This window comes from Cinclus cinclus, chromosome Z (assembly GCF_963662255.1).
Source record: "Cinclus cinclus chromosome Z, bCinCin1.1, whole genome shotgun sequence".
In the NCBI taxonomy this organism is placed as follows: Eukaryota; Metazoa; Chordata; class Aves; order Passeriformes; family Cinclidae; genus Cinclus; species Cinclus cinclus.
In genome coordinates, this window is record NC_085084.1 from 10,965,561 (window position 1) to 10,978,593 (window position 13,033).

The following is a 13,033-nucleotide window of genomic DNA, read 5'->3' on the forward strand; positions in this document are numbered from 1 at the left end:
CTGGTCTGTGACAAAGTAATTGTCCCTGTGTCTTGCTTCACAAATGGGGCTGTTTCATAACCAGCTCTGACCACATTGTGCAGTGTTACTAACTGGAGTGTAATGATATTCAGATCCTTGCTAATACTATGTTGTGCAGTCTGGCTGGAGAGACTGAAAATTCCAAGGCAATGAAGAATTCATTCAGGTGTGTTCAGTCCTGCTCCTTTCAGGACTGGCAGCATGTCTCGGAGATGTTTTGCACCTGTGTTTCCAGTAATAAACAGTGTACACAGTGTTGATAATGTAGAGTTTGAACTTGCTCAAGATACATTTTTCCTGAATAAAGTCAAGCAGACATGAAACTTAATTGGCTGTCTATTCATATTATGTCGGGTCCACAGATCAAATAGGCAGAGGCAAGAGGTTTGTAATTGACTTCTGTTTACAGATGGTAGGTTTGCAACTAAAAGCATAAATTCCTGGCAGGTTTGACCCTCAACCTGTACTGTGGTGCAAATATAACCACAGATTATTTTTTTTGTGTGTGTGTGTGTGTGTGTTTCATAGAACATATTTACTGTCCAGAGGGAAAAGGAAGCATTAACCAAGTGGTGAGTGGAGTGTGGGAGAGTAGCACTAGGAGCCCCCGACTGCACCAAGAGCCCTAAATTGTGCTGTTTCACCCCCATTCTCCCTTCTTCTGCATGCTGATCCTGGAGCTCAGCATAGGGGCCCTTGGTCCTTGCTTGAGCTGCACTGAGGTTACTCCTGTTTTCATACTGTGTGCTGCTCTTGCTGACAGATTGACCAGACTTCATGGCCTGGCCATGCACTAGAGTTATCACCTTGCCATTGTCTGCAGTCACTGCTGACAGGTCAAGTTACTCTGCAGGGAGGTCACACTCCCTGCTGTGTTGTGGCTGTGCTTAGCTCCCAGCTCATCCTCTCTCATGGTACACCTGTGCTCTGGCTGCTCTGTGTCAAATAGAGTGAAGTACCTGATACTAATACTCTTGAGTGTGCTTCTGGGAACTGGAGATCCACATTCAGATCCCTATTCTAAACTTATAAGCTAAAAGGTTGTTCCAGAAACCAAAGTGCCACTCTTTGTAAATTGATTAAAGTTAGCAGCAGTGCTCATACTGCATGTGAAATGCAGATGCAAAGAATTCCAAATAGAAAAGGCAGGTTCAAATAGTAATAGCTAAAAATAAGTGCATGGTTGGTGGTTGCAGTGACTTGCAAAATCCTTGCATTTTCAAAGTTGACTAAACCCATCCTAAAACAACATCTTACGAATAGAATTGGTAAGTTAGCACTAGCAGGTACCTCACACATACATATTGTCAGCTTAATAAGGAAAATAATTAATAATGAGATATACTTAAAGATGTTGTTACTGGCTTTTACTTAATTTTTAAATTCATTTATTGCTTTTTAAAAGTAATTTGTGGGGCTGTCAGGTATGTCTTCCCTTTGAGTGAAGATATATTCTTCTCTAGTCCTAATTTCATTAGTATTTGGAAGTATCCTACCACTCTGTTGTCCTTAACTGAATCTGAGTGTTTAGAAGACTATAAACCTCATCCCAACTGCTCGAAATCAGCTCACATATGAGAACCATAATTAAATTAATCCTGAAATTTTAAAGGAGAAGTTGGGCAAGATTTCATGCAAGTTCAAGTTACTTTGTTCATGCCACTCTTAGAGCAAAACATATGGAAATGTATACAGCCAAATTAAAAACATACCAAGCATCATTGCCATCTTGATGATTATGAATCTTCTTCTTTGTGCATCTGGGTCAAACTGCTGGGAAATACCTGGCATAGTTGCAGAAGTGTTGCATATGTTTCTGAGCCTTTTCCCATGTCAGGGTTCTTTTTTTTTATTGTTGTTTTTTTTTTTTTTTTTGTTTGCTTGGTTTTCTTGTTTTGTTTATTTTTGTTGTTTGTTTTTCCAATTTTAATTTCTGTTGAATGCCTCATCAGCTCCTCAGGACTCTTCTGGGCATGTGTGGAAATATGCACAAAGTTAGTTGCTAAAATAGTTTTTTAATTAATAATTTTTAAACAGGTGAGATTACCCTGTTCAATAAAATCTCAGTGGTTAGGAGTAACGACGCTGGAGTTGGTTTTGAGCAGCACAGTAAAAGCCAGGAGCAGGCTTGTAGCACCGCTGGTTTCTAGTTTGATCTTCATCTCTGTTATTTTTGTGGTGAACGCAGCCAGCTCCCGGCTTGCGGCCGCCCGGTGGCGCCGCTCCCGCCAGCGCGGCTATCGGGCAGCACGGCGAGGGGACATTCCCACCCGCGGACATTCCCACCCACCCACCCACGGGAGCGGCATCCCGCCCCGACGGACACGGTTACAGGCTTTGCGGAATCATTTCACCACGCCAACCACGCGCGGCTGATGTGTGTGCTAGCGAAGTGACTTCACGGCATCCTAGACTGCCGGGACTAGGGACGCCCCTCGGAACGACTTTCTGACTGCCCCGAAAACCCGGTGCAGTACAGCTAAAACGTTTTGGATAGCAGCTCCCCCATGCAATGGTTAACTTCAAATAAATTTAAAACAAAAGTTTTTTTTTTTTTTGTAATTGCTTCTTGATCGTTTCTACACTTCCTAATTCCATTTGAAAGTTAAGGGACTGAAGATATAGTAGTATTTTGGATAATACATAGTTGAATTTTTAGACCCAAGAGGTAATGCTTAGTGATTTAAATCACATATGCATTATTTACAAATAGGAGCTTGGACTAGTGTTGGTTGAATGCTGAGACCTAGATCTTAATATTAAATATTAATAAATCCTCCTTTTCCTCCACCTTTATCTCCCTCCCCCTTTCCTAACAGGGCTGCATTTCTTTGTCTTCTTTGGATGTAGATTTCTGCTCTTCCAAGGCAAAGTGCATCTATGGTGTGTAAACATTTTTAATGCAGTTTCTTTCTCACGAGCACAAATAATTCTGCTAGCAAGTTGTACATATGCTCCATCTAGAATGAAAAGTGATTCTGTTGAGAAATACCAAGAAATTACTACTTAACTGCATTGGATTGTAATATTTTATTACAATAATACACAAAAAAATCATTATGTGCCAACTGTTAACATCGTAACAGCCTTGACAGACAGATTACAGAGCAAAACTTCCCCTCTTAATTTTATGTCAATTCCCCAGTCTACTGAAGAAACAGCATTAACATATATTTAGATGTTACAAAGAAATCAACACAGTTCTAAATGCTCAACCTGACACAATATTTAACCTTACAATGCACATTTTTATTTTTAAAGGACCACTGTCAAACTCTTATGATTAAAATTTAAGTCTTAACAAAAATAATTAGAGACCACTCTTTTAACTTAAGATCATTTAAGTACTGTTTATCCAGTGAATTTCTTATAATACAAAAAATAATTTAATGACCTTCAAAAAACTACTTTCTTTGGATTATAGCAGCAGTTTACTAAGAAATTCCACTTTGGATTATGTGCATGTAAAGCTCACTTCTGAGCTACAAAATTATCCCCTAGGTTTTGATAAAGTAAAAGTCAAAATTTTGGTTACACACTAAAGTGGACTTAAGTATAGCTTAATAGGACATTTTGACAGTGATCTGGCAATTTAAGGATTCCAGCTGATACAGATACTGAGCCCAGATTAAACACAAATGATGGAGGATGGAGGTTATCTTCCCTTTTGAACTGATGTGCCTCTGAGTCACCTCTTAGGAGCTCAGGCTTTACAATACAGTAAAATCTGGCAACAGAAATTCTAATATTGGATCAAATAAACAAACTGATAGTGGTATAACATGGAATGCCAATTCAAAGTGATCTTACTCTTCTAGTGAACATTTACAAAACTTTTAGCAACTTGGCATCTGTATTGGCAGGCTTTGTGACAGGAGTTCTTGGTGACTGCCTTAATGCACAGGGTTAACACCACGGCTCCCACAGTCTTCACAGAAGTATTGTTTAAAAAGAATCATTATTACTGGTGTTACACCACTGTCAAATAATTTGCAGGAATTCAATTACTGTCAGGTAACCTGAGACACCAGGGCATCCTCTTGATAACTGGTGTAAGCGTTAGTGATATGTACACCTTCAGCCTGGTTCACAGGCTGTTTTCCTATTTCTTCTGCCAACCGAGGCCAAGATAAACACTTCTTGGTTCTGTGACAAAAGTCTACCCACTGAACACCCCTCACGCCATAGACTGATGTATATGGATGTCTCAAAAAAAAAAAAAAAACAGAGACTCTGATCTGAGTGATAACAGGTATTTCAAGTGCTGCATCCCTGCACATGTTCTGCCCACTCACAATCTTGCTTCAGCTTGGAGGCAGGCACTTCTAAAAACTAGGCAACAGCAAATCAGTACAAATCCTGGTAAAGAATATATTCACAGTAAAGGCAGGAGTGCAATCATCTATGAAAGGCAAAAAGCCTTACATAAGATACTTGCTTTCATAATTTTTAAAGAGATGCTTTTTAAATTTTGCAATGGGTTAGTTTGGGTTTTTTTTGTTTTTTTTCACAAGAACTTGCATCTCTTCAGAAGGCTATCAACCTCCTCTCCCTCATGCCTTAGAAAGAGCCCAAACCTTTGGCTCCCTTACTATTGGCTATGATGGGGGCAAAACCTTCTGCACAAAGTAAAAGCCAAACAAGAAAAGTTAAACTGCACTAAAATTTGGAGAGAAACATTTGCAGTCTTTTTAGGAACATATATATGTCTATGTACAAAAATAAATTCAGACAGTGTCCTTTAAAAAAGTTAAATATATTCGAACTGTCAGAATAATTACACAAACTCTAACCATTTCAGCAGCTTTGAAATATCACACATTCAATTTTCATAAGCAAGTCAGAATGCTATTTAGCATTTCTCAATGTATTTTACATTTTTTGGAACAAACTCAATGCAACACACTTTACATTTCAGAACAACCATGTGCAGCACATATTTCAGATGCAAACAGTAAACAATTTGTTACATTCACTTTGTGATAAAAAGTGTACCAGGTGCTTAATCCAGCACCTTCACTGTGGCAAGATAGCCTCAATCCCTCTCCTAACACAGATGATTAAGAACCAAGTTGCAACACAGTCACATAAAAATACCTTTAAGCATGAACAAATGCCTTAAGGTCATCACAGTCCACTTCTCTCAACTCTCCAGAACAACATACTCTCTAAGTATTTCTTATGAGCTGATCAGAAGAAAATAAACCTATCCAGGAAAAGGTCAATCCACTTTGTACAGGGTAGTGTAACACATTAATTCACTGGTTCACAAATTTTCTAATTTTTAACTCACATGACTACAAGCAAAACAGTTCTCTAGACAATGGTGAGAGTCGTCCTACTTGCTCCCTCTCTTCTGGTGCAGTGGGTTCCTTGCAGCACACTAGGAAACATGAAAACCTCAACAGTCTGTCTGCACCAAAAGCTTTTGTGGTGAACTGATGTGTCTGTGACTGCCCGCTTGAAAGTTTGGTCTATAGAACTTCCACCTGTTGGTGTATTCTGAAGAAACTGCCAGACAAGTACTTTGCAAAGATAAAGCTTCAGGTGTTGAGAGGTGCAGCAGATAACATGCCTACAGGCTGCAGATTTATTTCCTTTTGCCCACTGAGTCATGCAGAGATCTTGCTCCTGCTGCAACCCAATGGCACTGCTCTTGGCAGACTCTAGGTCTTCACAAGAGCTGTTAGGTCAAAAGCTGAGCAAGAGGTGAATAATCACATGTCTAGTACCACATCAGCAAGGTTTCAGACATGAATGTAAAATCTCTCATTTTAGTATATATTAATCTGCCAGAGTTGTAACAAAAAAAAAAAAACAACAATACATTTCAATTGCAATACAGGTACAAACATGCTCTGAAAAAGTAGAAAGAAAAACTATAGCTAAAGCTTTTAATTCACAGAGTTTTTATAAAAATATATGGATAAAGTAGGAAAAAACGGGGAATGCTTGAAGCTCACCTACATCAATTTACCATCTTTTTGCTAACACATACTGCTTCTGCTTGCTATTGATGCTTTCACAACCCATTTGGTTTTACAGCAAGTAGCAGATCACACAAAATTGACTGTCACTGAGAAGTGATTCTTGAATTTGCAACACGAAGTGCTATGCTTGCAATGGATCTCATAGCACAGGTAGAAATCTTGTGACAAACTCCAGCTTGGGAAATGTAGTTGGAAGCTAACCGGTACAGCCTTTCTGCTCCAAATATGTTGAAGTGCCCAGGCAATACCTTCTCCACAAGACCTCTGTCTACTAACTCCATCAGGCGCTGGCAGCTTGCAACATAGTCACTGATTCTGCTGTAGGGAAGCCAATCGATCATAGATCCATCATATACCACATCTCCACTGAACAAAATCTTCCTGTCCTTGTCATGTAAGCAGATACTGCCTCGTGAATGACCAGGCATGTGCATGACAGTGAGCTGTCGATCTCCAAGGTTGATCACATCCCCTGCAAACAGATTTGTTATAGGAAATTGTATGCATTTGTCATGTTTCTTAAATGACACAAAGCGAACTACCTACTCATAGGCAGAATTTATACATTACACATATAGCAGAAATGGGAGTGAGGCACTTATATTTTTAGCGAGTGCCAAAGAAGCAAAAAGGACACTAGCAACTGACACAAGCTTGGGTTGTATTAATGGAATATACTCACATTCTAATAAACTGAACAATGTGAAAAGCAATGCAGTAGAGAAAATAAAACGGGAAACAAATAGAACATATCTAGGCTGGTTTTCATTTGAAAGTTTACAAATAATGTGTTTCATAATTTATTAGAATTTTACCCTTATTTAATTCATCTAGAATTGCACTGCTGTTACTCTTAAAAGGCAAAAGGCCAAAACATAAATTGCTGGAGGAGAACCAAGACAAGCCTCACACACTTTCTTCATCTCATTCATTAAGACATAAAAATAGAACTTTCTTACCATTAGGTCCTTTTTCTGTCAGTTTAAATGTTAATGCCTTTTAACTGTACCAGCCACTGAACTAATACTTGTGTCTTATGTCTCAGTAAACATCTTAAAAACCCTGATGCTACTCTGGTAGCCAATTTACTTTTTCTTTTACAGAAGTATTTTTTAAAATAATCCTCCCTCCTTTCTGAAGAAAAAAAAAATCAACTTAAGCTTCTGTTGATTTACTGCAGTTAAATGTCACTCTAGTTATTTAACAACTACAATAGTTAAATGTCATCCAATATTTACTGAAGCCTTCAGTAAGTTCAGTTCTGCTTTTCCAAGCACCTGTATGGGTGCCTAATTAAACCAAGAAGAGAGTAAAGTACCTCTCTGTCACCTCTCTGACAGTCACCCTATAACATCTGCTGAACAGTATTGTACAGTTTAGGTGTTTTGTTACCAAAAACCTTAGTCACTGTCTCCCATTAGAGACTAAATTATTTTTTTTTATCTGGAACAAGCCACTTCTGTAAATGCTACATCAGTAACTAGTGATTTTTTTACATTTTACGTAAGTCAGGTAAAATCCAGTAAATGTATTTACAAAGAATTCACGAAATTCTGTAAAACAAAAATTGTGATCTCAGTACATACTTCAGGAATTGTTATGTTAACTGCACTTTCCATGTCTTGACCGCTTATAAATAATAAAGCTCACCAGATGACATACCGTTTGAAGCCTAAGGATAAACCTGGGGTGCTCAGTTAGCCACTTACATCACTGCTGAGTGATTCTCATTCTAGACGGAAAAAAAAAAAAACAAAACAAAACAAACAACAAAAAAAAAACAAAAAACAAAAAAAAAAAAAAAAAACAAAAAAAACAAAAACAAAAAAAAAACCCGGCCGCCAAAACTTTCAGAGCTGGTAGAAACAATTTAACCCACTTTTACGCGTCTTTTTGGTCCCGCGGGTGGTTTTTAGGTTCACAGGAGTGACAAAATTAATCAACTTTATTATTTTATAGGAGGAGCTGCGTAAAGCAAGAGGCGCTCAGCGGCAAAGAAGCTGCTCCATAATACCCAGCGCATGGTACCTCGCGGCCCTCCTTACCCTCCTGCAGCAGGCGGCTGGGCTGGACGGGCGGGACGCAGAACTGCCGCGCGCTCCAGCCGGGCCGCGGCGGCCGCGCTACCTCCCGGTCCGACAGCCACGTCACGGCCTCGTAGTTGTCCCCTCGCAGCAGCGCCGCCGCCTCGGCGCTGTGCACCGCCACGTCCTCGAAGTGCTGCAGCCCGCCCGAGTGGTCGAAGTGGACGTGGGTGGCCACGGCCAGCAGCGGCCGCGGACAGGCGCTCTCGGCCTGCGCCAGGAGCCCGGCGTCGCGCAGGTAGTCGGGCAGGCTGCGCAGCCCCAGCCCCGCGTCGATCACCACGTCTCGCTGCGAGCCCCGCACGAGCCAAATGTTGGCCCGGTTGTCCGATTCGTAGAAGCGCTCCTGGATCCAAAAGATACCGCCGCCCAGGGGCTTGTGCGCGAACCACTCCAGCGCCGACATGTCCCCGGCAGCGCTCAGGCCCGCGAGCACCGCGCCCGGGCCCCGGCGGGGGAGGGGGGAGCGGCGGGCGCGGGCCCGGCCCACTGCGGCTGCGGCAGGAGGAGCGTGGCCGCGCCGGGTGAGGAGCGGAGGGATGCCGGGGCTCAGGCGTGGCGTGAGGGGGCGCGTATTTGAGCCCCCTTCCCCACTGACACCCGCTGACGGAGGGGGCAGTAAAGGCGAAGCGCCTCGGCCGTGCGGGGGGCGGCGGGTCCCTCCAGGAGTGGCGGGCCGTCAGCGAGGGAAGGGGGAGCAGGAAAGCAGCTACGAGGTGTGTTCTCGCACGGCAGGAGCTAGTGACCCTCAGGACGAATATCTTCTCCAGCTTACCTTCATGGGCGTCAGTTTAAAAAGACGCCCACAAAACCTCAGTATCTAAACTCCGTTCTTCCGTATCTGCTCTTCCCTTAAGCTCATTGCACCTGCCTCTGAAAATCAAGGATCCGCGATCAGGGGTTTTGTTGTGAGGAAGCCGTAAGCCACCGAGAGTTCGCCAGGGCGCTCAGTCTGCTTAGGTCTGCTGTTGCCTTACCAGCCACCCGGCAGCTGCCGGGGATCCGGAATTCCACGGGCCTTTCCCTCCCGAATCATCAGCTGCCTTCCCCTGAGCAACTGCTCCAGAAACTGCATTCATAGGTTTGGAGGAATTTGAAAACCTTAAATCTGTAAATCTTCTCTTTTATAAATGACACGGAAACTATGCATAAACATGAAAATTCACCCAGGTGATCTTTTAGACATCCCCCAAGGTAACTAGAACAGTAGTTGTGGTTAACTTTGTTGTACTTAGTGGCTTGGTTGTACAACTCAACCCTTCAGGATTTCTCGTCTGTCACTGTCACTTTGTGCTGTCAGTAAACAAACCTTCTGAGTCAGTATGGCTGGAAAAATAAGAAGTTTGGGTAAAAATGTGGAATTGAAATGTTGCTAGTCATAAAGCTTGTTCTTACAGATTCTTCTTATCTATCTAAAATGCCATTTTAAAGGAATTTACTAAGAATTAATTTTAAAGCAGCTTTTAAAAATGGACCTTTATTCACTACATCTAATGCCATTCCTTGCTATCTCAGCATCTCTTTTAACTTTTTTGTTGTGTTGTTCTGCTGTTGATTCCTTTTCTCTTTTTTTGTTACGTCTAGATAACTGCTTATAATTGAGGCTTTACAGTGTCTTTTATATTCTCCATTCTGCAAGGCTCACATCTTGCTTTTAATCCTATTTTCTAAGAATTTCCCTTCCACTTCCCTTCCACTTCCCTTCCACTTCCCTTCCACTTCCCTTCCACTTCCCTTCCACTTCCCTTCCCTTCCACTTCCCTTCCACTTCCCTTCCCTTCCACTTCCCTTCAACTTCCCTTCAACTTCCTTACTCTGTTCAGCCTTAGCTTTTGCTTTGGTTTTTTTTTGTGTGTGTGTTGTTTTTTTTTCCTTAAAAATATTTATTTTTAGACAGTATTCTGTGCTGTAGATTGACATGGAAATACATAATGTGATTTTGTATTATCAAAACACTTCTGTTGGAAGTAGCAAGTAGAAAAAAAACCTGGCATCAACCCGTTTTCTCTGGCCTTGATAAAAAGGCCATTGCTTCTGTCTGGGGAAACCAAATGCACTTCTACAGTTACAGCAGTAAGTCTGGAACAACCTGGTTGTAGCAAGCAAGGTGTAGCACAGTGACTTTGCAGTTAATAGTGAACAGCTTGTGGGATTTCTGGGCTAGGACCTTACACTGATCTCTGAGTGGTCTGTGGGAGTAAACAGTCTCACAGTGCTTCAGATGAGCTTCTCTTGGGTCCCATCTATTCATATCTTCCCCCATTCTCACATTTTGTACAGTGAGAGGTACAATGTACAGTACAATGAAGTACAATTCATGAGATGAAAGTTGGTATAATAGTGAAGGTGAAGAGGTGTAAATGTCTTGGAGGCTCTTCTTTTATGACTTTTGTTAAATATTTGAGTTAGAAACAATCTCATTTTTTCAGCAGTTAGCATGCAGTCCTGCTGGAGTCTTTTAATGACTTTTGATTATCTTAATTACCTCTTTGCCTGTGTCACTTTGTCTAGATCCAAAAATAGTTACTAAGATAAAGGACAAAAAATATTCAGGATGAAGGAAGTCATGAATGACAAACACAAACTTAAAACCAAACTGGTTTTAGGAAAAAAGTTCAAGAACACTAGACTGTAGTCACAGAAAATTCAGGGTTCTTAAACTTTTTTCACATGTTTCTGGGTCTTCTGGTTGAACTCAATACAGTACCTCTAAGGTTTAGAAGAAGATGGCTTAAAACTCCTAGGTTAGGAGGCAATTTCAGGCATGCAGGGGTGGCTAGCAGAAATGAGGGAGTGGTCATTTTATGGATGTATCAAATTTACAATCTGTGGAATAATCTAAGATGGGCATTGAAAATGGCTTGCTATTTAAAAATGATCTTTGGTTTTAAAATTACTGTAACTTTGTTAGACACAAACTTTCTTAGTAATATGTACATCAATTTGTAACATATAAGGAAAATATATCTTTAAAAATCTATGTTTTCCGTGCATCCAAATGGCTGGGTCAGGTGGAGGAAGAGGACATACTTCATTTTCCTTCAACATGGAAGCTATTAGCTTTGGTAAAGGTGCAGCTCTAGCTGATGTCATCTGTAAGCCTCCACCACCATTTCCAGTAAGTACAGCCAGTATCTTGGAGCACACTGTGTTCAGGTAAAGTGTGTTCATGCTCATGTTTAGAGAACATAATGAAATATATAAACAACCCTGAGAACTTTGGATTTTATAACAATATAAGTCACCAGTTTTCTTACTATTTGTTTCCTGTCCCTTTGCTAACTGTTGTAGCCCATATTTAACTGGATTGCTTGCAAGGAGTTAGTGTGTTGGAGTAGTCCCCGTCATGATTTGGTTTTCTGGACATTGCAAAAATGGAAACACTGGATACTTGAATTTGTCAGAAATTAATTACATTAATCTTTGAAGCTATAAATAGATTTACTGATTTTAGAAAACTACTATTTATGCAAACATGGAAGATTGTGTGCAATTGTCCTGTAACACAGAAGCCAGCATTTGAAAATAACTGAAAGATAACTTTGTGTAATTAAGGGAGTTTAACAGAGACTTGGCATTTGGGATTTATTTGAAAATCAAAGGGGAATAAAGACCATTTTCTGACTGTGTTTTGATGGGCAGGGAAGATTTTGATCTACTGAACCATTTCTCATCCTCTTACTCCAACATTACAATTAAGACGTGTGATTTCTTATTACTAAGTCATCTGTAACTGTTTCTTATGTGAATGTTGCAGTCTGCTTGGTAGCACAGTTCTGTGCCATCTGAATTCTGTATACACTGCAGCTTTTGAGGTACAGTCAACCTTACAGAATTACTAGCCCCTGTTTGTCTAATGTATACCATGGAGAAGGTAAAAAAAGCTTTCTTCCTCCAGTGAACAAAATTTCAGAAACAAATTAAACTTCCCAGAGGAAATCTGGTGCCATTCAGGAAAATGAGAGTTAACCCAGTTGTATGAGTCAATAAAAACTTCAAATGTTGATTTAATGACTGGACAAAAGTATATTATACCTTTGACTAACTTACAGTAAAATTATTTGAAGCAGTGAATTCTTGCTGTTGCATATTTCCATTAGACACATTCTGAGTTTGTGCAAATTTTCTGTAAATGTAATTAGAAACTCAATTAAGAAGCATCAGCTTAGCATCAGCAACATAAAGTGATTTAAAGTATTGACCATCTAGTAAATATAGCTGGAAGCAGGAAGCTCCTTTCATGGTCCAGATCTGGGACGTGATAGCAATTTATGCTTTGCAACCTACCATGCAGTTATTGATTAAGCATGATTTATTGCATGAGAGAAACAACATCCATTTGTTAATTCTGTCTGTAGTATTCTGGTTATTTTTAAAACTATTTTTACATATTTTTGTTTTCAATTTCAAGATTCAAGTTAAACAAAACAAAACAAAACACCCCAAAAGCACCTTCCCCCCCCCACCCCCCAGAAAAACCTCACAGAAAAACTCCCTCAGACCCCAGAAATCCCACCCTTAACAATTCATTTAAATTCAGCTGGTAGAAACTGAATTGTGTGAGGGCCTGGTTTTAGACTGCACATCCTGTTTCCATCATAATATTCATGGAAAGGATGTCCATGTCATTCAGATATCATACTTAATGTAGCTGTAACAGTCTCTTAGAGTGGTTAAGAGCAACACTACTTCAACTGAAGACAGAAGGAGTGGTTTATGAGAAAGTTAGGTTGGTGAGAATAACTGCTTTTAGCAATTAAGATTCTATAAATGACTATGTAGCAGTTTTAATTTTTTTTTTCCTTTTGTGATACATTTTTGCAGAAAGAAAGTAAAATTATAAAAGGTAGAAATTTTGATCTAAACATAGTTACATGCCATGAATTGTACTTGAGAAGCAGTATAGTGCATAGTTTCACTTTTTCGTTTGTTCTTAGG

General features: G+C 40.3%; 1 protein-coding gene across 1 annotated transcript; it reads right to left on the reverse strand.

The window, feature by feature from the left end:
- Window positions 1-5,133: 5,133 nt before the first annotated feature.
- Window positions 5,134-8,501, reverse strand: MBLAC2 (metallo-beta-lactamase domain containing 2). Its single transcript, XM_062513493.1, has 2 exons — window positions 8,057-8,501; window positions 5,134-6,483 (listed from the first exon to the last, which is right to left on the reverse strand). The coding sequence occupies exons 1-2, from the start codon at window positions 8,499-8,501 to the stop codon at window positions 6,095-6,097; spliced, it is 834 nt and encodes a 277-aa protein (XP_062369477.1). The 3' UTR covers window positions 5,134-6,094.
- Window positions 8,502-13,033: the final 4,532 nt, after the last annotated feature.